This window comes from Aotus nancymaae, unplaced genomic scaffold, assembly GCF_030222135.1.
Source record: "Aotus nancymaae isolate 86718 unplaced genomic scaffold, 86718_ANA_hifiasm-v0.15.2.pri h1tg000032l_0, whole genome shotgun sequence".
Lineage (NCBI taxonomy): Eukaryota > Metazoa > Chordata > Mammalia > Primates > Aotidae > Aotus > Aotus nancymaae.
In genome coordinates this window covers 22566561-22593162 of record NW_026988445.1, presented here as the reverse complement: position 1 = coordinate 22593162, position 26602 = coordinate 22566561, and the positions used below count along the sequence as shown (strand labels likewise).

At 38.8% G+C, this 26602-nt stretch overlaps 1 protein-coding gene across 6 annotated transcripts in view; it reads right to left on the bottom strand.

Moving 5' to 3' along the window:
- Nucleotides 1-26602, bottom strand: part of RYR2 (ryanodine receptor 2) — a 784705-nt gene that overhangs the window by 341420 nt on the left and 416683 nt on the right. For all 6 annotated transcript variants that reach the window (XM_064383634.1, XM_064383629.1, XM_064383631.1 and 3 more), the window contains 4 exons: nucleotides 25181-25276; nucleotides 6802-6920; nucleotides 5675-5808; nucleotides 2123-2364 (listed from right to left, as the gene is read on the bottom strand). In XM_064383634.1, coding sequence (XP_064239704.1) covers nucleotides 2123-2364; nucleotides 5675-5808; nucleotides 6802-6920; nucleotides 25181-25276 — 591 coding nt within the window. The remainder of the gene's footprint in view (nucleotides 1-2122; nucleotides 2365-5674; nucleotides 5809-6801; nucleotides 6921-25180; nucleotides 25277-26602) is intronic.

The window sequence follows — 26602 nt, the reverse complement described above, 5'->3', positions numbered from 1 at the left end:
GAATACAAAACAAAAATAGTAAAATACGTTATTATATGGATAGAGTAAGTGAAAGCAACCTGACATTGTTGATCAATTTTTTTTTAATCTAATCTCTGTGTAATGGGAAAACAAGTTAACATATTTCATTTATTCGTTTCAGTATTTATTTCCTGCAGAGCAATACTAGGAAAGAGAGGGCAAGGGTAATAATATCTAATTAAATGAACTAAAATAAAAATCTTGAAATAGTTCAGGGCACTGGTTTGAGGGAGACTGCCCACATGTAAACACACCGGGATTCATACACAAAGCATTCAGCCTTGCAAGTTGCCTAATATCTAAAGGATTATAATTAAATATTATCTAAAGGATTATAGTTAATAATCTATAGGATTATATCTAAAGGATTATAGTTAAAACGTTTTATAAAATGGACATTAGCCCTATTTTGTGTTTAATAGATCTTCTGAAGTTAGGGCTCTTTCTCTCTGACTGGTCAGCAGGAAAATTTTACTATGGGAACAAGGCACTGTGACTGTGGTCTGACTGGCACAGGTCACCTTTGTACAAAGCAGTCTACAGTACTGTGAGGACTCCAACCATATTCCTCAGAGGTCAGATGAAATATGCAAAATACAGTTTCAACCCCATAAATACAGATACCTATTATGTACTCACAAAAATGAAAAATTCAGGTTGGGCGCAGTGGCTCACACCTGTAATCCCAGCACTTTGGGAAGCAGAGGCGAGCAGATCACTTGAGGCCAGGAGTTCGAGATCAGCCTGGCCAATATGGTGAAACCCCCAGCTCTACTAAAAAATACACTACTAAAAAATTAGCCAGGCGTGGCGGTGCAAGTCTGTAGCCCCAGCTACTCAGGAGGTTGAGGCATGAGAATCACTTGAACTCAGCAGGCAGAGGCTGCAATGAGCCGAGATTGTGCCACTGCATTCCAGCCTGGGCAACAGAGCAAGACTCTGTCTCAAAAAAATAAATAAATAAAATACAAAAATTAAATTTAAAATTCACAAAAAATCCAAAATACAGCTTTATCTCTTCTAGATAACTGAACTAATGGCACTCAGTGAAGAAACAATTCAGTCGGTATCATTGTTAAACACAACTACATCCAGTGCTTTTAGATATAAACTCATTACCATAAACTCTTAGGTTTAGTTCAATTTAATTCTTACTTTTCACAAGCTATTAAGCCCATAAAGCATTCGTAAATGTCTATCATTTGTACTGAACAAGAGGTAAAGTTCAGCTTTATAACTTAAGGTAACTTTCTGTATCTTCTATATGCTAAATGATTTATAAACTATGCCAAGCTCATACTCGGACTAGATGCCAAATGCAGCTTTATCAATATAAGCATACGTCCGCAGAATCCAGACGAATTTTAACATCTAAAAAAATCTGCATAATCAAGAGCTAAGCTTTTAACTGGAGCTAACCAAACTCCACTTCTTCATGAATCTGAGAAAAGCATTATTTTTTAATACATTATATTCATTTTTAATATATACTCAACCAGCAAAGCTAAGCGGTGGTAGCTGGTGAAATGACCTATTCCTTTGTTTTAAAACCATTTGATACTTCTGAAACAAAGTGTCATTTGATTATGGACTGAGTCCTCATACTACACTTCACAAATGATTGATTTCCCACCCTTATATTATCTAACAGAAGGCTGAACTTAGTCTATTTCTTCCAATTATTTTCCAAGGTTTGTTTTTTGTTCTTTTACTTTGGCAGCTAAAGCTTTGAATATACCAATTAAAGCAGAAAACTCACAAGCTTCTTGCAGTTCATTCATGCCTTCAAACGCACACTTTAAATACACAGTATTGTTCATAAGCAATACACTCTTATTTAAAATCTACTCTTTAAATACACAGCGTTGTCATGAGCTAGGCAGTCCCTTGGAAACGTACTATAATTGTAAGTGTTTTCTTTTTCCCCTAGTGAAATACTGCTTTTTCCTCAACACTCTTACGCATCATCTCAGTGTGAAATCTCTGACTAATACCCAATAGAAGTACCCAATGGAAGCAGCACCAATCGCTTTCGGAAATGCCCAGCAAGAGCAAAAGATCTCCTTCTAGAACACCATGAGAGAAAATGGATAGCACGTACCTGACCAAAGATGAAGGCCATCGAATCCATAGGAGAAGAGGTCATCTCCAACACCATTTCCACCCCATTCTTCGCCCCCTCCAGGGTAGGGAGAATACCCTTCCGTGGAAGCCCAGCCCACTCGCAGGTGAGTTGCTTCAGCTGTCACAAAGGGCTCTGTGTGGTCCACCATCAATTCATAGTACCATTTCTTATACTGAGCAGAACCTTCACTGACACCCAGAAAAATATTGGGTCTCATGCTTTAAAGAGACAGAAACAGCATGCATGTAAGAAAAGATCAAACAAAACTTTCATTGTTTGCATTTACATCTCACAATTTTACTGTTTTATTTTACTTTACTGTTATTTTATTTTATTTATTATTCTTATTTTTTGAGATGGAGTCTCTCACTGTCACCAGGCTGGAGTGCAATGGCGTGATCTTGGCTCACTGCAACCTCCACCTCCTGGGTTCAAGCAATTCTCCTGTCTCAGTCTCCCAAGTAGCTGGGATTACAGGTGTGCGCCACCATGCCCAGCTAATTTTTGTATTTTTAGTGGAGACGGGGTTTCACCATATTAGCCAGGATTGTCTCGATCTCTTGACCTCATGATCCACCCACCTCAGCCTCCCAAAGTGCTGAGATTATGGGCATGAGCCACCGCTACCAGCCCTATATTTATTTTATTTTATTTGAGACAGGGTCTTTCTCTGTCACCTAGGCTGAAGGCTAGTGGTGCAATCATAGTTTACTGCAGCCACCATCTCCCAGGCTCAGGTAATCCTCCCACCTCAGCCTCCTGAGTAACTGGCACTAAAGGCGAGTGTCACCATGCCCAGCTAATTTTGTTTATTTTTATTTTTAGTAGAGATAAGGTCTTGCTATATTGCCCAGGCTGGTGTCAAACTCCTGAGGTCAAGTGATCCTCCTGCCTCGACTTCCCAAGTGCTGGAATAACAGGCATGAGCCACTGTATCCAGCCACATCTCACTATTTTAAATATTAGTCATGCTTCCCTAAGATGCCAACATATTAAACATATATTTCCCTTATTACTAAAAAATTATTAAAACTACAACTGAGGTAGTACACAGTGAAAGCCAGCTTCACCATGAACATTCTGTGAGCAGTTTTACTTCTGACATTTCTTGGCAGTGTCATTCAAGGGACTAATGTTATTTTGTCTTCATTCCTCTTCAGCAAGTTGCGTATCATTAATTGTATTTAAGTCACAAACAGAGACACTCACAGCAGACTTTTAGAATTAATGGAGTTATTAGGGATCCAGGACACGCAGAAATTTTCCTAAGCTAAGCTTTGTGCCACATGGGATATGCGGCTGAGGCAGGTGATATTGTTTGTGAAGGAACCAAGGTGAGTAATCAGCTGTGCTGTTCATTATGCCTCACTGTGAATGGAAGAATTTTTAGTAAGTTGTATTTAATTCCATTTTAGGAGAGGACATATACCCTATGGTAATAATACATAGAGATGGATGAAGGTCTAAGAACGTATTGCTCATGAACGACAGGTGTGTTGTATAAAAAATCATGAAGGAACTCTTAATGCTGTAAAAAAAACCCTCAAAAACCAAAAACCAAAACAAACAAAAAACAATAAACAAAACAACACAGGTGTTTGGACTCTGCTACACAGATCAATGGAGGTAACATAATTTAATGTGGAGTTGACTGATTTTGAAAAGGAGCTCCTGAAAAGGAGCAGAGGAAAACAACCAGCTGTATCCATTTCCCTACAATTTCCATTTTTCCAGCACACTGTGGTTGGAAGTATAGTTGGAAGAGTCAGAGAGAAAATTTGAGCATCGTTTGCTAGCTGTGTGACCTGGCACTAGTTGTGAAACTTTGCTCATCCTCCGTTTATCCACCTGGGAAATGGGCTGGTAAACATCTATAAATTGAAGCATGTTGTGAGGATTGAATAGTAGAATAAATGTTTGTACAGTCTTTGACATAGGGTGAATATGCAATAAGTGTATATATAATATATATTTTAAAAACACATTGGCTGGGCACGGTGGCTTGTGCCTGTAATTCCAGCACTTTGGAAGGCCAAGGTGGGCAGATCACTAGGTTAGGAGTTCAAGACCAGCCTGGTCAACATGGTGAAACCCTGACTCTATTAAAAATACAAAAATTAGCTGGGCATGGTGGTATACACCTGTAATCCCAGCTACTGGGGAGGCTGAGGCAGAAGAATGGCTTGAACCCAGGAGGCAGAGTTGTGGTGAGCAGAGATCGTGCCACTGCACTCCAGCCTGGGTAACCAATCAAGAGTTGTATCTCAAAAACAAACAAACAAACAAAAAAACCCACATCATAGAAATACACAACGAACCCTGCATTTCTGTTTAAAACAGGTTGAAGTAATCAGTATTTTCTGGCTTGCTGCTAGATACAGTGTGTCAATGTCACCACTATCACACACAGTATTTTGTCGATTGTAAGCAGTTATTTCTTATCATTTATTTATGTGTTCCAATGGAGGATGTGATGGTTAATACTGAGTGTCAACTTGATTGGGTTGAAGGATGCAAAGTATTGTTCCTGGGTGTGTCTGTGGGGGTGATGACAAAGGAGATTAACATTTGAGTCAGTGGACTGGAGAGGCAGACCCACCCTCAATCTGATTGGCACCATCTAATCAGCTGCCAGCACAGCTGGAATAAAAGCAGGCAGAAGAATGTGGAAAGTCCAGACTGGCTGAGTCTTCTGGCCTCCATCTTTCTCCTGTGCTGGACGCTTCCTTCCCTTGAACATCTGACCCCAAGTTCTTCAGCTTTTGGACACTTGGGTTCACCAGTGGTTTGCCAGGGCTCTCAGGCCTTTGGCCACAGACTGAAGGCTGCTCTGTCGGCTTCCTTACTTTTGAGGTTTTGGAACTCGGACTGGCTTCCTTGCTCCTCAGCTTGCAGACGGCCTATTGTGGGACTTTGCCTGGTGATCCTGTGGGTCAGTACTACTTAATAAACTCCCCTTCATAGATACATCCATCCTATTTACCCTGTGCCACTAGAGAACCCGGACTAACACAGGGGATAAGAAAGGCAGTGTGGCGTGGTGGTTGTAAGCTCAGTCTCTGGATTTAGATCTAAGTTCCACTTCTAGATCCAGTTTTTTCATCTATAAAATATGAATCATGGTGGTGCCTAGGAAAACAGACACAAACAGTACAGAATACATGTAAAGCCCTTAGCACCACAGCTGGCACGTGGTACTCAATGAACATTAGGTACCAGCATAATTATACACAACCATATCCCCATATAATTGTCAGGCTGCTCCTGAAGCTGTCAATGATTATCCATATAGGAATGTGAATAAAAGCTCTTATACATGTGTTTGTGGCAAATCCATATTTTGCTAGGTTTGCTTATTATTATCCTGTCTGATTGTTAGAGAAAAAGACATTATTCACTGGAAAAATACAGAAAATAATACTATACGTTCTAATTTTAAAAACAGACAATACAGTATCAGCCACAGGGCAAGAACATGAATTCTTTTGTTATGTTACATGTAAGGTAACACTGTCTGTCTAAATTTACCTGCTGACATGGTTCACAAGACGTGTCTGCAATAACAAATCTCTTCCTGGTAAGAGGTTATCACAGATGAGATGCTGGTTAGAACGGACTGCAACCCCATGGCAAACACAGAGTGAGCACAAGACGTCCAGAACCTGAAAAGAGAAATAACTTTGAGCTGATCCATCCTTTCATCCTATTCTTTCCTTCCCCTTCCCCTTCCCCTTCCTTCCTTCCTGACAGCATCTCACTCTGTCACCCAAGTGCAGTGATGCAATCATAGCTCATTGCTATGATCTCCTTGACTTGAACTCCTTGGCACAAGGGATCCTCCATCCTCCTACTTCAGCCTCTATAGGTGCATATAGGTGCATGCCACCACATCTGGCTATTTTTTTTTTTTTTTTTTTGTAAAGACAGAGTATTGCTATGTTACCCAGGCTGGTCTCAAACTCCTGGCCTCAAATGATGCTCCCATCTTGGCTTCCCCAAGTATTGGGATGACAGGCATGAGTCACTGCACCCAGTCACTTTCAGCTGATTCTAATTCCCCCTTCAGAATCAAGCATAAGCAGCACTTTTTACAAAGCAAACACATTCTTTCAGTTACATTTTACTCAGTTATGTAAACATTACAGTGTGTTTCCCACTAATTTTCCAACTTTTCTTCATGTTCCCACTGATGCTATGAACAAACACAGAACACTATGACTTCATCATAATTAAGAGATGAAGTCTGGGTGCGGTGGCTCATGCCTGTAATCCCAGCACTTTGGGAGGCCAAAGCAGGTGGATCACCCGAGGTCAGGAGTTCAAGACCAGCCTGACCAAGACAGTAAAACCCATCTCTACCAAAAATACAAAAATTAGCCAGGCATGGTGGTGTGCGCCTGTAGTCCCAGCTACTTGAGAGGCTGAGATGGGAGAATTGCTTGAACCCTGGAGGTGTAGGTTGCAGTGAACTGAGATCGCGCCACTGCACTCCAGCCTGGGTGACAGCGTGACTCCATCTCAAGATAATAATAATAATAATGAGATGAAAAATACTCATGAAAAATTTGACACACTTTTAAAACGTTATCTTATTTAAAAAAACATATCTGAAAGGATTTGAGAATTCATTCAGGGAAATAAAATAGTTCATTTACCTTGTGATTTCTTCCATGCTTGTCTAAAAGTGAGATAATAGATTTAATATGTCCTTCTTTAATAATATTTAGAGCTTCTGGACTTTCTACTAATACACAGTGTAAAACTTCCAGAATGCCTAAAGATAAAACAAATAAAGAGGGGGAAAAAACATGATTAATTGGTGTATAATAACCAGTGTCTTCCTTTTTCTACATAAGTGCATTCAGTACAACATGTAATTATCTGTGCTCAATGTCACTGTCACAGGTGACAGGTGGTGTTTGGGAGAAGGGACTAATATCGGAAGATGATGACATCCTAGTCGAGGGAGGAAAAGGCAAACAATTGAGATGTGGTGTTGAGCAGAGGAAGCAGGTTTGCCACCAGGAGGAGGAAGTAAGCCAAGCGACATGGAGGTGGGACCTTAAAGAACACGTTCATGATCATTTGCAGGCTTTCCAGGAAAAGAAGGACGGTACATGCATGAGGGAAGTCTTGAATGTGGGGCATACCTGATATGCCTAATGTACAGAGTGAGTTAGGGAGGGGAGAGGCGGGTTAGGGCCAGTTTATGAAGCTTCTTGGCACTGAGAGTGTAATCCTGCAGCAATGCATCCTAACCCATGGGGATCATATTCTCTTTGAGGTTTATAGTTGAAAAGTTTTCTTAGTTTGTTAATTGAGAGAAATATGTAAAATAAGACAAAAATGAATAGAAACAATATATAAAACTGGATTAAAAATCGTGATTTTTTTAGGTACTATCCACCACAAAAGATAAAATAGCATATACCTTTGCTTAAAGTTTAAAAAGAAAAGAAAATGAATTTCATTATCAGAAACTTTAGCATGAACTTGAAAAGCTAAATGTGTATCCCTGTGTTTATTTTTTCAGAACAAGCTTGCCTTGTCAACAATGAGAATGGATCCCATTCAAAGCAATTAGACCCAACATACAGAAAACATCACCTCTGAGAGTTACATAGTATTGGGAAGGGCCCCAGAGGAACCCTGTGGAAAGGGTTCACATTCTTAGAAAAGAATGGAGTTCATATTCTTAGAAAAGAAATATAAAGTTTCACATTTACGAAGGTATGATAGAATACAGAAGACATAATCATGTCATCTGCAAACAGGGACACTTTGACATCCTCTCTTCCTATTCCAATACCCTTTACTTCTTTCTCTTGCCTGATGTCCCTAGCCAGAACTTCCAATATTATGTGGAATAGAAGTGGTGAGAGAGAGCACCCTTGTCTTGTGCCAGTTTTCAAAGGGAGTGCTTCCATTTCTTGCCCATTCAGTATGTTATTGGCTGTGGGTCTGTCTTAAATAAATAGTTCTTATTATTTGGAGATATGATCCATCGATACCTAGTTTATTGAAAGTTTTTAGCATAAAGGGCTGTTGAATTTTGTTGAAGGCCTTCTCTGCATCTATTGAGATAATCATGTGGTTTCTGTCTTTGGTTCTGTTTATATGATGGATTATGTTTATAGATTTATGGATGTTGAACCAGCCTTGCATCCCCAGGATGGAGCAGACTTGATTGTGATGGATAAGCTTTTTTATGTGCTGTTGCATTCGTTTCACCAGTATTGTATTGAAGATTTTACATCAGTGTTCATCATAGATATTGGCTTGAAATTTTCTTTTTTGGTTGCATCTCTGCCAGGTTTTGGTATTAGGATGATGTCGGTCTCACAAAATGAGTTAGGGAGGATTCCCTCTTTTTGTATTGTTTGGAATAATTTCATAAGGAAAGATATCAGCTCCTCTTTGTACCTCTGGTAGAATTCAGCTATGAACCTTTCTGGCCCTGGACTTTTTTGGTTGGTAGACTATTAATTGCTACCTCAACTTCAGACCTTGTATATTTAGAAAACCCAATTGTCTCAGTCCAAAATCTCCTTAAGCTGATAAGCAACTTCAGCAAAGTCTCAGGATACAAAATAAATGTGCAAAAATTGCAAGCATTCCTATACAACTATAATAGACAAACAGAGAGCCAAATCATGAGTGAACTCCCATTCACAATTGCTACAAAGAGAATAAAATACCTAGGAATAGAAGGACCTCTTCAAGGAGAACTACAAACCACTGTTAAGGAAATAAGAGAGGACACAAACAGATGGAAAAACATTCCATGCTCATGAATATTGTGAAAATGGCCATACTGCCCAAAGTAATTTATAGGTTCAATGCTATCCCCATCAAGCTACCAATGACTTTCTTCACAGAACTGGAAAAAAAGAAAATAGAGTCCTCATAGTCAAGACAATCGTAAGCAAAAAGAACAAAGCTAGAGGCATCATGCTACCTGACTTCAAACTATATTACAAGACTGTAATCAAAACAGCATGGTACTGGTACCAAAACAGAGATATAGACCAATGGAACAGAACAGAGGCCTCAGAAAGAATGCCACACAACTACAACCATCTGATTTTTCACAAACTTGACAAAAACAAGCAATGGGGAAAGGATTCCCTATTTAATAAATGGTGTTGGGAAAACTGGCTAGCCATGTGCAGAAAGCTGAAACAGGATCAAGTCTTTGGACAATTTTTTAATGGGGTTATTTGGGTTTTGCTCATTGGGTTATTTAAGTTTCTTATAGATTCTGGATATTAGACCCTTGTCAGATGCATACTGCCTATTTTTATAAATAAGATTTTATTGTGTATTCCATGCACCTTCATCTGCATACTGCCTATGGCTGCTTTCTCACTACAAAGGCAGGGTTGAGTGGTTCTAACGGGTCTCATGGTCCAAGCAGCCCATAATGTTAACTATCTGGCTGCTATGGTCTGAATGTTTTTGTCTCCCCAAAATTGATATGTTGAAATCCTAACCCCCAAGGTGATAGTATTAGGAGATGTTGCCTTTGGCGGGGTGATTAGGTCATGAAGGCAGAGCCCTTAAGAACAGAATTAGTGCCTTTATAAAGGAGGCCCCAAGGGAGCTTGCTGTCCCTTCCACAATGTGAGGATGGACTTTCTAGGAGAAAGGAGGCCCTCAGGACACCATATCTGCAGGAGCCTTGACCTTGAAATTCCCAGAATCTAGAACTGTCAGAAATAAATTTCTGTTGTTTATAAATCACCCAGTTTATTATATTTTGTTACAGCAGTCACAATTGACTAAGACACTAGCCTTGTTCAGAAAAAGATTGCCAATCATGGAATAGAGTATAACCGTTAAGAAAACAGAGCAAGAAGTTAGGACCAAGAACAATAAATTCTGTTTTATTGTTCAAGGCCCTCACTCACGAAGACCCACAGAGTGAATAAACTGAATATATCAGAAAAGATATGACTGGATTTTAGAAGTAAACAGCATATGTCACAAAGTGCAAGAATGGCTATATGAAAACAAATCCCTGATTTTTCTATTTACCCTAATCTAACAGAAATCTTTCAGAATTCTGGGTTTAACATTAAAACAGTTTCTTTGTTTTTCAATTCTACCAGGTCATATCCAACAAATAAATAGTTGAAAATAATTGACTGTTACTAATTCTACTAATTCTGACAACAAAATGTCAGAGAACATTTTATTTTCAATTTTATTGGAATAAACTGAAATATACATGCATAGTAGAAGGCCAGTACCTTGAGAAGAACCCTAGTTTATTGGAATAACTTGTTTTATTTTGTTTTGTTTTGTTTGAGACAAAATCTTACTAAGCTGCGGCAGTGCAGTGGCGTGATCATAGCTCACTACAGCCTCAATCATCCCACCTTAGCCTCCTGAGCAGCCAGGATTATAGGTGCGTGCCACCATGCTGAGCTTTCTTTTTTTCTTTCTCTCTTTTTTTTTTTTTGTAGAGATGGAGGGTGGTCTCACTATGTTGCCCACACTGGTCTTGAACTCCTGGGCTCAAGCAATCCTCCCACTGGCCTCCCAAAGTGTTGAGATTATAGTAGCAAGCCACAGCACCCAGCCTAAAATAAATTTGATTTTCAATTTTATTGAAATAAACAGCAAATGTGCTTTTGTATAATAAAAAATTCTTAAAGGAAAACAAATGGGAAAACCCGAAGAGCCCATTTTTAAATTAAAAAAAAGGAATAGCTATACAATATCATGTGTATATTTAAATTATGCTGATATATGCTTTGAACGCTTGGGTGAAAAACGATGCAGAGAAACAGTGCTTAATGAAGATTACAATAGCAATAGTTACAATCATTTGACCACTAAATACTAAATACATGCAATAAGACCAAGAAATAGCTATAGTCATGAAGCTTATTGTTAGATTCTCAAATTTAAAAGCTTGGCAGATCATAAAGTATTATGAAATGAAAGAATTATAAATATGCTATAAATTACTTTTAAAAATCCCAACCAATTACAACAACTAGTAAGGCAAAGCAATTGAATTTTATAAGTTTTAATAAATGTATAGAAATGATTTGAGTGAAGCTGTAACTTTTTAAGAGTAGATGCAAAATAACATATACCTTATAATTGCAACTATGTAAAATATATTCATTTGTATAAAATACACATTTCAAAAAACACCAGAAGTTATTACCTAAAAAGGTTAGTCTTGGTTATTTCTGGATTTGTATATTTCTCTCCCAATATTTCACAAATTCGATTAAATGAGCATGCCTAAATTTTACAGTAAGAAACATATTTTAGAAGAATCATAAAACAATAGGAAGTAATGTCTATTTACATTTTATTTCAGCCACTAAATCTGAATACTTATTCAATTCATCCAACTCAGTGTAAATCCTGACAACAAATGGCCCGTAACATTACCTTCCTTTCCTCTCTGTAGTATATGGCTATAATTAACTTTTAATCTATAGAATAAATCTTTTTAAGTTTTATACTTCATCCAAGTTAGACACATTTATTTTCATTTCATGGAATGGAATAAGCATAAACAAAACCTAACAGTTGCCACACAGAGAACACACAAATTACAGTACTGAGTTTTTATATCAGGACTAAGTATCATACAGCAATAAACTAGGGTTGGTCTCAGGGCACTAGCCATTTTATACGCATGATTTGATTAGCAGTGACGAGTAACAAGAACTTAGGTTGACTACTCCAGGTTGATTTCAAGTATCATTTCCTAATCGTCTTCTGGACATTTCAATCAGAATGTCTCTAAGTACCCCCTACTAACTTTTCCAAAAGCTGAACATAACACCTTTCTCTGTACATATACATGTAAAATTGCTTCTCTCATCCATCATCCATCCGAATATTCAAGCTGAAAACCTGAAGTCATTTTTAATCCTCTTTCACTTTCTCATTTTCCTAAATGTAATTGTTAAAATTCAATAATGCTGGGTCCAAATTTATCTCCTAAACTCATCCTGTCCTTTCACTGAATAGCCTCTGACTATCTCCTCTCCTCCAGTTTCTCCTCCCTCCCCAACTCATCCTCCAAACTGCAGACGGTTATTCTGAAACACACATTTAATCAATGTCACTCCCTTGCTTAAAATCTTCAATGGCTTCCCAGACCTTCCAAGGTCAAAGGCCATTCTCTTTAGCAAAGTATATCAGTCCCTACACCAAATAGAGCAACCTTCCTTTGCAGCCTCAATTCCTGCCACTTTCTCCCACAAAGAACACTGAATATATATATCTACATATTAATCATAAATAAGCACCTACCAGGCAGTGTTCCAAGGAATGGGATCAGCAGTGAACCACGCAGGCAAGGCCCTCTTAAAACTTACAGGAACTTGCTCACCTTCAATCCTTCACCCATGTTATTCTCAGATCTAAATATACTCCCACCTTCCAAGACTGCAAAATCTCAATCATCTCACAAAGGTTCAAAGTTACCTAATTAGGTGAGCTTTTACTAATGCCCTGAGATGAATTAATTATTCCTCCTTTTATAGTATCAAGCACATTATATTAACTTTTTTTTTTTTTTTGAGAAGTCTTGCACTGTTACCCAGGCTGGAGCACAGTGGCGCAATCTCAGTTCACTGCAACCTCCGCCTCCCAGGTTCAAGCAATTCTGCCTCAGCCTCCCAAGTAGCTGGGATTACAGACTCCTGCCACCATGCCTAGCTTGTATTAACATTTTCAAAATTCTCATTTCAATCCCCAGTTACAAAATGAGCCCTTGAGAGCAGATATTGGTTTAATTTTGCCTCCTTGTCACCCAGCTCACTCTGACCCAGGGAAGGCCATCTCATGTTTGCCAAATGAATAAGTGAATGAACATAAATGGACTGTTGGCTCTCACATTCTGTTTACACAAAATAAATCTGCCATTTGTTTATTTACCCAAAACAAAATTCATTATTGTTGTGTCAATAGAATAACTAACCTTTTTTTTGGAGATTTTCATTTAAAACCTTTGATTTGTTATTTTAAAGGTAGAAAAGACAGAAGACTTAACATAGATAATTTATATTTCTTAGTGCTAGGATTTCCTTATCTGTGTTTTAATTTGATTGAGGAAAAATTTTACTTGGCGAATTAGGCAAATTTCTGTGCTTTTTGTGCATAGAACACAAAATTAGGCTGCAGACACTGCATGTTTAATACTTGCAAGTATTTAGCCATTTGCCTTAAAACTTTTATGATTGTAACTGTGAATTATTTACGTTCTCATGAGAAAGGAAAATCTCCACGGATGTAACTAAATGTCTGGGAATAACTTAACAGTGTTGGGAGCGGTGGCCAAGCGCTATGATGGGTAGAGAATATTCCTTATCATGTTTTTGTACCCAAAAAATAGTGGTCCTGTTTGCTTTTTACTAATAGACTTAGACTTTTGTTACCTGACTTACAGATCTGTAGAAGCCTAGATCAAAGTTAACTTTGCTATTGTCTATTCACAGGTCACAGCTCAGGCTGTCTGAGGCTGAACAAAATCAGTTGAGAATCTGCAGAGAACTGGAAACAAGCCACAAGGCAGGAGTGCTCTATGGAGTTTGACTTTACCAAGAATCATCTAGCCTGGGGATTTTGCCCCACAGTAAGTCGGCATAAGCTTACATTTGGGAGAAGAAGTGAGTGGTGTTAGACTGGTAGCCACTCAGGCACAGGAGGCCAATGTGGGGACAAAGGAAGCCATGACACTGGTGCCCATGATCACTGCCAAAAGCCCAGGAAAACCACCGACTCAGAAACCACAGTGCCAGCACCCCCCCGCCCCAGCACCCTGCCCCCCGCCCCAGCAGCCCCCCACCCCACCCCGCAGGGTACTGTTTCCTCACCTATGGTTCCAATTGTTTTGCAAAAAGAAAACAAAGTCAAAATCATTCCAGAACACCAAGACATATGTGGGTTTAGAGGGAACCTAGTTCTCCACGCATGAGGGATACAGGAGTGTGATTCCGCTCTGGGAGAAGGAAAGTCTCTCTTCCACTTCTATGTCAAGTGGGACTAATAATACCAAACAAAAGATTATTCCAGAAGGAGCACATGGCCTCACCTGAAAATTGTGGCGTGGAAACCCTTTCGTCTAAGCTAGAAGGCAGCATACAGGAAGACTCCAGGCTGAGTGCTAATTAGTAGGAATTAAACTGCCTCATGTAAAGGAAACGCTGACGTAGGGTGCAAGTGAAATCGTTTGGCGGTACCCACAGCATATCGACGAAAGAAGTCACAATCAGAGACCCGCTGAATTACAAATTATTCAAACACAGATTATTGTTTGGGGATTTTTTCCTCCTACCTGGGAGTTGAAACCCTTTAGAGCTTTTTTGCTCAGAATCTTAAAATTAATATCCCCAGATTTCACTGACGGTTCACTGAAAGTAGGAAAATTTGTCTCTTCATTCTGAGTCATTAGATAAAGTGACATAACAAGTGAAAAGATGGGGAAGTAAACTGGGAAATGACTGAGAAAGAACAGGGAATCACACAGAACGTGAAGGACATTTGCATTCCTGAATGCAAAGAACTTAGGTATGTGACAGACCGTCATCCTTCTGAAAGAGTAATTGATTGGCAGGCTTGGTATTTACAAAGCTTAATGGGAAATATCATAATAAGAGGTACCATTATTATTCTATTGTATCCTATACTGGTGATAAGCATGCACTTAAGCTGACGTGCCCAGTGTTGAGTCCTGGCAGGTTTTTAGCAAATTATTTAACATCTCTGTGCTCCAGTGTCCACATTTATGGGCATAATAACAGGGCCCAGGGGAGGAGAAATTGTTATGAATAGCAATACACATAAGGCATTTAGAACAGAGCTTAGATCAAACCCATGCTGTGTAAGTATTGCTATTATGTTATGGTTGAAATAAAATAAGGCAAATGAAAGAAAGATCAACAGGGAAGAATTACCAATATGCTCCTTTGTTAAGCAGTGATTATAGTCTTTGGAGAGAGAGAGAAATGCTGAATGGACAACACTGATCAGGGGAGATATCTATGAATCAGCATGAAGACATGGAATCAAAGTTAGTTATTAAAATAAAATAAGGTAAATTAGTAAATCAGGAGAAATTAAACCAGCCTGTTGGATCTCGGCGAGAGAGACAGCAAGACTCAGAGAAGCGAGGAGAGCGAGTGGACAGAACCACAGGAAGTTTTGCATTCTTGAGATTACAGGAGAGTTGAATCAAAAACACAGTGAAGGATCATCAGAGAAATGCAAATCAAAACCACAATGAGATAGCATCCCACGCCAGTTAAAATGGCTTATATCCAAAAGACAGGGAGTAACAGATGCTGGCAAGGATGTGGAGAAAAGGGAACCCTCCTGCACTGCTGGTGGCAATGCAAATCAGTGCAACCATTATGGAGAACATTTCGGAGGTCCCTCAGAAAACTAAAAATTGAGCTACCATGTGATCCAGCAAACCCACTGCTGAGCATACATACACCCAAAAGAAAGAAATCAGTATATCGAAGGGATATGTGCATTCCACGTTTGTTGCAATCCACGTTTGTTGCAGTACTGTTCATAGAAATGATTTGGAAGCAACCTAAATGTCCATCTACAGATGAATGGATAAAGAAAATCAGTACATATACACAATGGAGTACTAGTCAGCCATAAAAAAAGAATGTGATCCAGTCATCTGCAACGACATGGATGAACTGGAGATGATTATGTTAAGAGAAATAAGCCAGGCACAGAAAGACAATCGTCACATGTTCTCACTTATTTGTGGGATCTAAAAATCAAAACATTTGAATTCATGGACATAGGGAGTAGAAGGATAGTTACCAGAGGCTGGGAAGGGTAATGGCAGGCTCTAGGAGGTAGACAAGGCTGATAGGTAGGTACAAAAAAAATAGAAAGAATGAGTATGACCTACTACTTCATAGCACAACAGTGCGACTATAGCCCATAATAACGTAACTGTACATTTTAAGTTTACAATTAACTCTTTCAAGAGTATAACCAGATTGCTTGTAACTCAAAGGATAAATGCTTGAGGGAATGGATACCCCATTCTCCATGATGTGCTTATTTCACATTGTATGCCTGTGTCAGAATATGTGTCCCATAAACATATACACTACTATGTACTCACAAAAATTAAAAAAAAAAAAATAGTGAAAGTTCAACTAAGTAGACTTAGTGTTTAACAAATGCTAAAACAGGACATAAAAGCACCCCTGGTTAACAGGAGTGTCTTCTTATGGTACTAACATCATGTAAAAAGAAAAACATGCAAATGAAGTAAATAGCAATTTGCAGGAGCAGAAGACATGGCCTAGCTAGCTCCATGTTGGCCAAAGATCCAAGGAGTTTGGGAGGGTTTTTTGTTTTTTTGTTTTGTTTTTTCTACATAGCAATGGTGAGGCTGTCAGGGAAAGAATCTCAGTTACGTATAAAAGCAGTAATTTGTGTCTGGGCCTGTGCATTTCAGAGGGTTCTGTAAAGGCACATATCTGTTGTTTTTTTCCACCAGTTTAAAGTAAATTGCCCATGAGTGATAACGTATGCACTGCATCTAAGTTGTCTTATTTTCAGGAGTAAGCACAACCACGAGGGAAAATGAGACAGTAGGAACTACAGAAACTTCTAGTTTGAGCTAACTGGAAGCTGAGGTTGCTCTTTCTACCAATGAGAGCTGGGTCTGCCCAAAACAAATAGCAAGAGTTGAATAATGAACTAATAGCATAATTACAACACATCTTTTAAATATTTGCAGTGAATTTTGTGTATCACAAACTGAAGCATCACTGACCCAGAGAAAGATGTTTCTGTTTGTTTAAAATGGGTATACATTTGAAGCCAATAAATCATTTGAGTTTCAATACAAGATAAACTGCTAAATTATTTTTTGACTTTTATTCTTTACAAATAATCGGAAAGAAAAGAAAAAGCAGCAGCGCACATTTTGCTTCCTGTTAACTCATGAAATAAATACGATACTCTAAATAGAGCTTCTATATCTCGCACAAATAGAGGAAGAAAAATAAATTGATATGAACATTGATATATAAAAAGGCTTAAAAATAACAATCCCAAGCAATGTGGTCTCAAGCCCAATTACAAAAATACATAATTGCATATGCTTCACATTTTTATGCTGGTTTTGAGGCTAATGAGAAAAATGAGCACTCATAAAGCTCCAAAAAGGAGAAAAAAGTGACAGAGGTTAAAACTAAAATATAACACGGCTTGGCAACACTAGGGAAAGGAGAGAAAAACTAGTACAAATGGAAGTCAGTGAATACAAAATGTGGATCACATTGTTATTCATATACAGAATGAGGGAATATCATGGATGCATTTGCAAAACACACAAACAAAAATGATGGAGCAAGGGTATTTTATTAGAAGAAAAGATGACTCTAAGTCGAGTTTCCTGGAATAAATTAGCTGAAATAAAACACATAAAATGAGCACTGTAATTATAACGTACTATGCAGCCTTAATTAGGCCTCTGATGGTTTGCTGCCTTCAGTGTAAGGAATCATGAGTTATAAAAAGTAGACAAACTATAGAAGTTAAAGTCCAGTTAAAAGAGAGTATCAGCTAAAAGCAGTTCGTTATACAACAATTAAACAACGGTATTAGAAATTTTATTCTATACAAGTATTTATTTATATAAATTACCACATCTCAAAACCGAAGAGAATGTGGAATGCCAGACTGGAAATCATTAATACTTTAAGATATTCTTTTCTTTCATTTATTCTTTCTTTTTTTTGTTTTTTGTTTTTTGAGACAAGGTTTCTCTTCCATCACCCAGGCTGGAGTGCAGTGAAGTGATCTTGGTTCACTACAACCTCTGCCTTCTGGGCTTAAGCCATCTTCCTGCCTCAGCCTCCCAAGTAACTGGGACAACAGGTGCATGCCACCACAGCCGGCTAATTTTTGTATTTTTAGTGGAGACAAGGTTTCACCATGTTGGCCAGGCTGATCTTGAACTCCTGACCTCAAGTGATCTGCCCACCTAAGCCTCTCAAAGTGCTGGGATTTCAGGCATGAACCACTGCACCCAGCCGGATATGACCATCTTGCTATTGACACTCATGGTTCTGGTTTTCTGGAGGTCTCTTTCATTTATTCATTCCTTCATCACTGAGTATAACAAATGGACCATTCACTGTGTTAGATCTGGGTTTTCAGTAAAACTGGCCTCATAGAGCTTACAGACCACAGAAGTTCATTCCCGGGCCCATTAGTTTCCTTCTACCTTGAAAAAGTGACATCTGAGCTGCTTAGCCTCAGATTCTTCATTTGTAAATGGAAATTATAATAGACCTTTATAGAATAATTGTGGAAATCCAGTGAAGTAATGCATATGACACTCAGCACAGAGGCCTAAATTCACTTGAGATTTCCTTGGCGGCACAATTAAAAACTATGCAGTCATTATAATGTTCAAAAATCTAATGACCGCGTGTCTCCCTGTGAAACGTCAGTACCCACGGAAATGCTGGCAGATGTCACTGTTTGCTCTACAGCCTTTACTCAAAGGTTTACAAAACATACACATCTGAGCGTTTTTTAAGATGGAGCCCTTGGAGCAAGATAAATCCAGATCAATGAGTTCTTCAGAAAGATGTGCACCTCAAAGCTGCAAATATTTATTGAGAGCTATCATTTTGGGCAAAAATGTAAACTCAGCATAGTAACAGTTTCATCGTTAGATCAATTTTTAAAGTTCTCCTGAAGTATAAAGATGAACCAAGGGTATCAGTCCCAATTATCATAAAGAAAATAAACAAAGATGCACAGAATAGGCTAGTCGTTGTAATTAGCAAGTGTGAGGTAAGGGGAAAGAGAAAGGTTGTGCGTACGTTGGCAAAAAGCACAATTTGAGATAGGGCACTGCGTGCAGAATGGTATATAGTTCTGAGATACATCAGTACGTACAGGGTGAAATACAACAACTTAACAATGCATTTAAAAGTGGATATATTTTGAGAAAACTGAGCAAATCACTTCAGACCTGAGCATATGAGAAAGTACTACCAGAAGACCGAAACACTTTATGATTTAATGAGAGTCATTCACCACTAAACCTGCATTATCCAACGTCACTCAAGAGAGGGGAAGTAAGGCCACAAGGGACGCTAGGTGGGTTGGGAAGCCTCCAGAAATCACTTTCACTTTCACTCTGAAATAGGAGAATGATTTTTAAATGAGCTGCCATTTCTGATGAGTCAGTCTTGGTAGGGATGAACCCAGTTTTAGATAATGAAATAACAGGAAACTTTGGGACAGGCCCCATTGCCCACAATTAGGACATTGTATCCTGCTGGGCTGACTACACTCTGAGACCTCACCCTGGTCACCTCTCTCTGGAGCAGGCACATTGCATGGGTGCTAAAGCAGCTCAGCTAATATCCACCAAGACTACTTTCACTATACCACACCGACCCCGAGGGCACTGCCTGGACCATGGTGCACCCCGCCTTGATACTCCAGATGGAAGGTTTGAGTGGGTGGCGAATGATTTCCATCTTTTGACGGCTGTGTTCCAATAAATATGCTCTCACTTTAAAAGCTCAGGTACTAAAAGGGCCATCAAGGGGCTAGTTGGCTTGAGAAGACTGGACTAAGTGATTCGCAATACAGAGAAGCATCTACGAACTCAGTCCCAGACAGAGGCCTTAAACCATGACAATGTACCTTAGGTAGGTCACGGACACTTAAACTTGACTGAAAGCAAGTGGCAAGTGCAATTACTTGACCAAGGGTGACGCTAAAAATATTTAATAACTAGAATGGCATGAGCAAGATGCAATCAGACCAGACGACGGTGATAAATAGCCACCTGTCCGTAACGGTGCCTAAAAGCCAAAACTTCAGTTCTGTTCCTGACAACAAAGCTTAAGCTCAGTTCCTAAAGGAGACTAGGCACAGGCCAGGTGGAATGTGTGTATCAGTGGTTGTGATTTTGTTTTCTAATAAGCAGTTTTTCTCAAGTAAGTCCTTAGTGGATTTGGTGGGTTTCCTGAGACAAGACTTCCTCTTTTATTCCTCTGGATAACCAAGATTTCTGTGAACTGCCACCCTAAAGGGCAATGCAGAGGGAGAAATAGAATCAGACAAAAGTAGTGAATGAGCGCAGGTTGCTGGTATCCCACCTCCAACCAACCCCGGAGAAAATCACTAGAGTTGCCTGAATTGCTGGTACTACTCAAATCAGTTAGCTATGATTTCTGCATCAGTAACAACGGATCTCAAACCATAAATATCCTGGGAGTCCTTGCTCTTTCTAACTCAATTGCTCACACTTAAGTAAATATCAAGGAGGAAAACTTTCCGCTACACCAAATTATAGCACAAATTATTCCTCAGCTTACACATTTTTCATCTTTGAACAATGATGAGCTTATACTCTGCAAGAAGAGTTGTGACAACCTTGGAATCTTTAAACTATCTTATTTACAGGTACCACAAGTTGCACTGTACATGGGGATGAAGCTTTGGTATCTGGAGCCCACTCAAAGACTCCTTTTTTTTTTTTCTTTTGAGACTGGTGTGATTTCAGCTCACTGCAACCTCCACCTCCCAGGTTCAAGCAATACTCCTGCCTCAGCATCCTGAGTAGTTGAGGATTACAGGCACCTGCCACCATGCCTGGTTAATTCTTTGTATTTTAGTAGAGACAGGGTTTCACTATGTTGGCCATGCTGGTTTCAAACTACTGACCTCAGGTGATCCACCCACCTCGGCCTCCTAAAGCGCTGGGCTTACAGGTGTGAGCCACTGTGACCAGCCTCAAAAGCTCCTTCTTCGGCTTAAACCCATGGGACTTCACTCACTGGCACTTACTAAGAGTGGGGAAGAAATGGTAGGAATGCCAAAGAGAGACCACTTTTTCTTTTTTCTTTTTGAGATGGAGTCTTGTTCTGACTCCAGGCCAGAGTGCAATGGCACAATCTTGGCTCACTGTAACCTCTGCCTCCTGGGTTCAAGCGATTCTCCTGCCTCGGCCTCCTAAGTAGCTGGGACTTTAGATATGCACCACCATGCCCAGCTAATTTTTGTATTTTTAGTAGAGACGGGGTTTCACCATGTTGGCCAGGATGGAGAGAGACCACATTCATCACTCCAAAACTGTGCAGGGAACAGATTGCTCAAAAAGTAAAACTCAGAAAAACTCTGTGGCCTCCTGACTAGCTGTTTTTAGTCAGTTATCTCTTTAGCCAAATAGTATCTCAAGGACTGAGAACACCCTGAAGAAAAACCCAGGATTCTGAAATACATCAACTTCATCAACTGTACTCACTCATACCAATCTTTTGTCTTTTCAATTAATGTTGGCCCAGCAACATAATCACTAGACACACATGAAGTCAGGGAAAATATGTAATTTACCTTTCATTTCCCTAAGGAATTCAGAGTATGGTCATACTTACAAACTGATCAGATACACTCAGTAAAGTGACTGGTGTCACTAGTGTTTTCACCACAAAAACTGACAAGTAACTGAGGTTATGGATATTTAATTAGCTTGATTTAATCATCCTATATTATATACATACATCATAACATTATACCATATTCCACAAATATATACAGTTATAGTTCATCAATTTAAAATATATATTTTTTTGAGATGGAGTCTCGCACTGTTGCCCAGGCTGGAGTGCAATCGACTAATCTTGGCTCACTGCAACCTCCGCCTCCCAGGTTCAAGTGATTCTTGTGCCTCAGCCTCCCAAGTAGCTGGGATTACAGGTGCGTGCCACCATGCCTGGCTAATTTTTGTATTCTCAGTAGAGATGGGGTTTCACCATGTTGGCCGGGCTGGTCTCAAACTCCTGACTTCTGATGATTCGTCCATGTTGGCCTCCCAAAGTGCTGGGATTACAGGTGTGAGCCACCGCACCTGGCCGCCAAATACTTTTTTATGTACTTTATAAATATTAATCATTCAGTCCTCCTAACATCCCTATCAGGTAGATAACATTATTGTCCCTGCCACTAAATCAGTGACAGAATGTAAAGAGTAATGGAAAAAACAATTAAAAAAAAAAAAAGCAAAAGGAAGGTGGAAAAAATAATTGGTGTTACTGGTCGTTAGACCCTTTCTTCTTCTATGTGGTTCTCGATCCTTAGGGTCTCGATCCTTAGGGTCTAATCATTTCCCATTTGCTATTTATCACAGGTTTTGACAAGCGATTCCCTGTCCTAGAGAACCTAGTTAGTGTTTCACCCTTTCTTTCCTCTAATCTGAACTCCTTTGTCACCAAAGTAAACAGCAGTGTATATATTTCTACAGCCTATGCATGAGGAGACATATATACATATTATGCAGGGTTTTTGCCCCCTTTCCTTTCCTCGTTTCTTCTTTTCTTACTACTTTCCTTTATCTATTTTTTTTTTTTTTACAAAATTGTATCTTATCATACACATTCTAAAAATGAAATTTCAACTTAAAATATATTCTAAATATATTTCAAGATATATATCTAAACAATTCCTTGCAATATCTATAATATAGTTGAAAATATTGTTGTAATATAACTGTTCACCTATGATTCAACACTTCATTTCCAATATTCTGTTTTTTAAGGTGACTCTGACATTTTTCGGTATCTGGCAATGATAAACTAGGTTTTTCAAGCCGGACATCAACCAAAACGAACAAGGCACTGGGGACCTGCCAAGGCAGTTAAGGCTAGAAAGTTCTAGATCCAGTAGCCCTCCTTTTGATTCCTTTTCTACTCAAGAATTTTTCAGTTTCCATGTGCAGCTAGAGCACTAACAAGATGAGGAGAGTGTGTATTCAGCAACGTCAGAGTTACCATAGAGAGAAAACAAAACGATGCATATGTATGCACTTAGTAAAAGCAAAGCACAATTGAAGTAAGTTATATACACATACAAGTGTATATCATCATCGTTACTGCCTCTAAGAACTAAGCAACGCCACTTCCTCTGGGGAAAAAAACAGTTCATTAAAAGCATAAATGTTAACTACAATAGAAAAAATTGTTTAGCAAAATATATTTTAGATACTTAAAAACCAGAAGCTATCATGGACATATTTTAAGTCTGATGCTAGGGAGCTGACTTTTAACCCTGGCAGGAACAATAATTAATTCTAGGATTTTGAATCAGTCATTTAAATGTTCCTCGCCTCAATTTCCTTTCCTTTAAAGTGGGAATGTTAGATGAAACATTCTCTAAGGGTCCTTCTATCCCCGACTTTCATTATGTTATCTCTGAGCACAGGGCTTCCATTTCAGTAGGAATGGCTGCCATCAACAGCTTGAATGGAAAAAGGCAGCAGCAAATAACAATTTGTATCTGATGAAACTGTACCTATAACTGACCAAACTGAAGACGCTAAAACCTCTAGACTCTACCTGGTTGACCTTTAAAGATGCTTGGCTCTGTTCGTGCCTTCTCTCTCTCTTTGTTTCTGAGTTAAGCATCTTGCTCTGTGCAGTTGATTCATTCCGCGTTAACAATCTGCTCTGAATCTGCCCTGCACGTATCTCTTCCAGCAGAAGAGACCAGCATTTTTTAAATGTCTACTGTAGCTTTCCAATGATTCTGGGCACTCTGGCCTAAACATTTATCTATTTTTGTAATCCATAGGAGTGAAGGAGAAATTATTTAGGCAGACAGTAAGGGTACAAGGGCCCTTTTAATGAAAAGCAGCCCCCAAATCATTTTCTCGTCTAACAAAGAGCAGCCTGCAAAATCAAGCTGCAGACACAGACAAGCTGGAAGCTTGCACGGGGGAATGCCAGCAGTTGTGCCAGTAAGAAAAGGCCACCTGGGACTAGGCATGTTCAAAATGGCGGCTCCATGTTCCCTTCTCCTTGCACTCTACAAATTTTGCTCTGGGACTTAAAATTACCCTCTCTGTAATTTCTCTGTCTCTGTTCATTCAATTCCTGATTGTGCCTTTATCATGCAAAAGTCACAGAATTATTTTGTATGGACAATGGTATTTTTGGGGTGAATTTTAAACATTCGTCCATTCATTCATTCAACAAACAATACTAAACACCTATAGGTTCCAGATGGTATGGTAGATCCAGAGAAAACAAAGATGAATGAAACCATGCCCCTACCTTCAAGAAGTTCATTACTAATGAAGGAAACTCAGGGGAAAACTAAGTAACATAAGAAGCATTAGCGATAAAGAAGGGCAAATAATAAAATACTGTGCAAACAGATGGAGGAGCAGTAGATTCATGTGGGTGTCACTGAGGCAATCGACGGCACTAGAGAGTTCTAACAATTGTGTTTCAACTAGAGAGTTTTCACAGGTTCAAATCACTGATTTGATACTGGTAAGTCTTTACAATCACTGGTAAGTCTCCACAATACCAAAATACAACTAACATCCTGTCAGAGATGTGTGTATCGGGTTGACTGCCTGTAAATATTTTACTATTATAGAGACCATTTATTAGTATTTATTAAATTTTCTTTAAATAAAATATTATGCTATAGGATTTGGAAAGCCAATTTTCTCCCCAATCTGTCCAAATAATCTTTCGAATACAAGGAAAACAATAAGAACTCCAAACTGATCTTTTTATTTGTAGAATAGACTAGCAGTCAACAATTTGAAAAAGAATGAGAATTCTGGCTCTTCAGTGTTTTTCAAGGCTTTTATATATAGGCTTTGAAAAATATAAATGGACATGATATTGTTAGATGACTATTCAGAAATGACTAATGAAAATACTAATGCTTTTTTCAGTAAATAAAAATCCTTAACCTAACATAAAAAGCATCAGAGTTTTTTGTTTTTGCTTTTTAGAGCTGGGGTCTCAGTATGTTGTCCATGTTGGACTGCAGTGACCATAGTGTACCACAGCCTCAAACTTCTGGCCTCCAGTGACCCTCCTACCACAGTCTCCTGAGTATCTGGGACTAGGCACACGCCACCACACCCCACTCAAAGTTTGTTCGTTTTTTATTTTTTGTCTTAAAGGACATGAAGCAAAGAAAAACAGGAGTGAGCTATCACAACACGGAGAAAACTAGAAAACATACCAGAAGAAGCTTCCAGCCTTTCCAATCTGCTGATCAACCAGTCGAGGGAGCCAGAAAATTGAGCACAGTTTTTACGATTTCCTCTAATTAGAGCCGCTGCAAAAGAAGAAATAGAGTTCACTTTTATGTGACTTTTTGGCTCAAAAATTAACATAGGCTAATAGTGGCCCTAAAATATTGTATCAAGAACAAAATATCTTCATGTTACATCTAAACCTTATGCAACATATATACACATACATATACAACACTGAGACATTGAAAGACAAATTAATGATTATTAATTGAGACTGAAGAAAACCACTGTTCATTAGAAGAAATGTAATTTCAGAAAGTAAATTTCACATTGGGAGGTAATAATGAAGGGTAATGAAAAAACCAGTCTCCTGGGAGTTCCCTCACTTGGGTTCTAATATCCATTGCTTTTAATTAGCCATGAGATTAAATTATTCTGTCTCTCTCAAGCCCAATTTTCTTACCTATATAAGGAAGAAGCTAAGAGCAAATCAGTTTTCCTGAAAATGCACCACAAAATACTAGGAGACATAAATAGTAATTACAACTCTAACAGGTACACAGAGAAACAGAACTAAATGTCACATTAAATAATGGATGGGAAGACCAGTAGTCACTAACTTTGAAACCCTTTTATTTTCTTATATCGTTTCTTTGGATTTGGAGATTCACAATTCATAATAAAGACCTGAAATTCTGCAGTAAAGAAATGAATTCTAACTTGGCTTAGACTATTGTTTTCTATACTTCTTTGATTGAAGAACTCATCTTAAATAAAATTCCTATGTGACTTTTCTGATCAATTTCAGCCTAGTTTATATACTCAATTTTAAATTTTTATCAAAAACATTAAATTATTTCAAAACAAGTCTGGTAAATATTTTTCTTTCTTTATACCCCTAAGTTTATTGAGAAACAGTATAATTGCTTCCAAAGAGATAGCAAGATTTTTAGACAATATGATATTTAAAGAGAGAAAGATGTCTCTATAAGAACAATCATTATTGAAAATCTGGCAGGCCGGGCATGGTGGCTCACCCTTCTAATTCCAGCACTTTGGGAGGGTAAGGCAGGCAGATCAGGAGTTTGAGAACAGCCTGGCTAACATAGTGAAACCCTGTCTCTACTAAAAATATAAAAAATTAGCTGGGCATGGTGGCAGGCACCTGTAATCCCAGCTAATTGGGAGGCTGAGGCAGGAGAATCGCTTGAATTTGGGAGGTGGAAGTTGCAGCGAGCTGAGATTGTGCCACTGCACTCCAGCCTGGGCAACAATGCGAGACTCTGTCTCAAAAAAATAAAAAAGAAAATCTGGTAGCTGAAGCTTGAGGCTACTGCCTGTTAACCTCCTGGTTAAGAAAAGGAGGGAAGAGGCCCTACAGTGACAGTGTACAATTAAAGACGTCC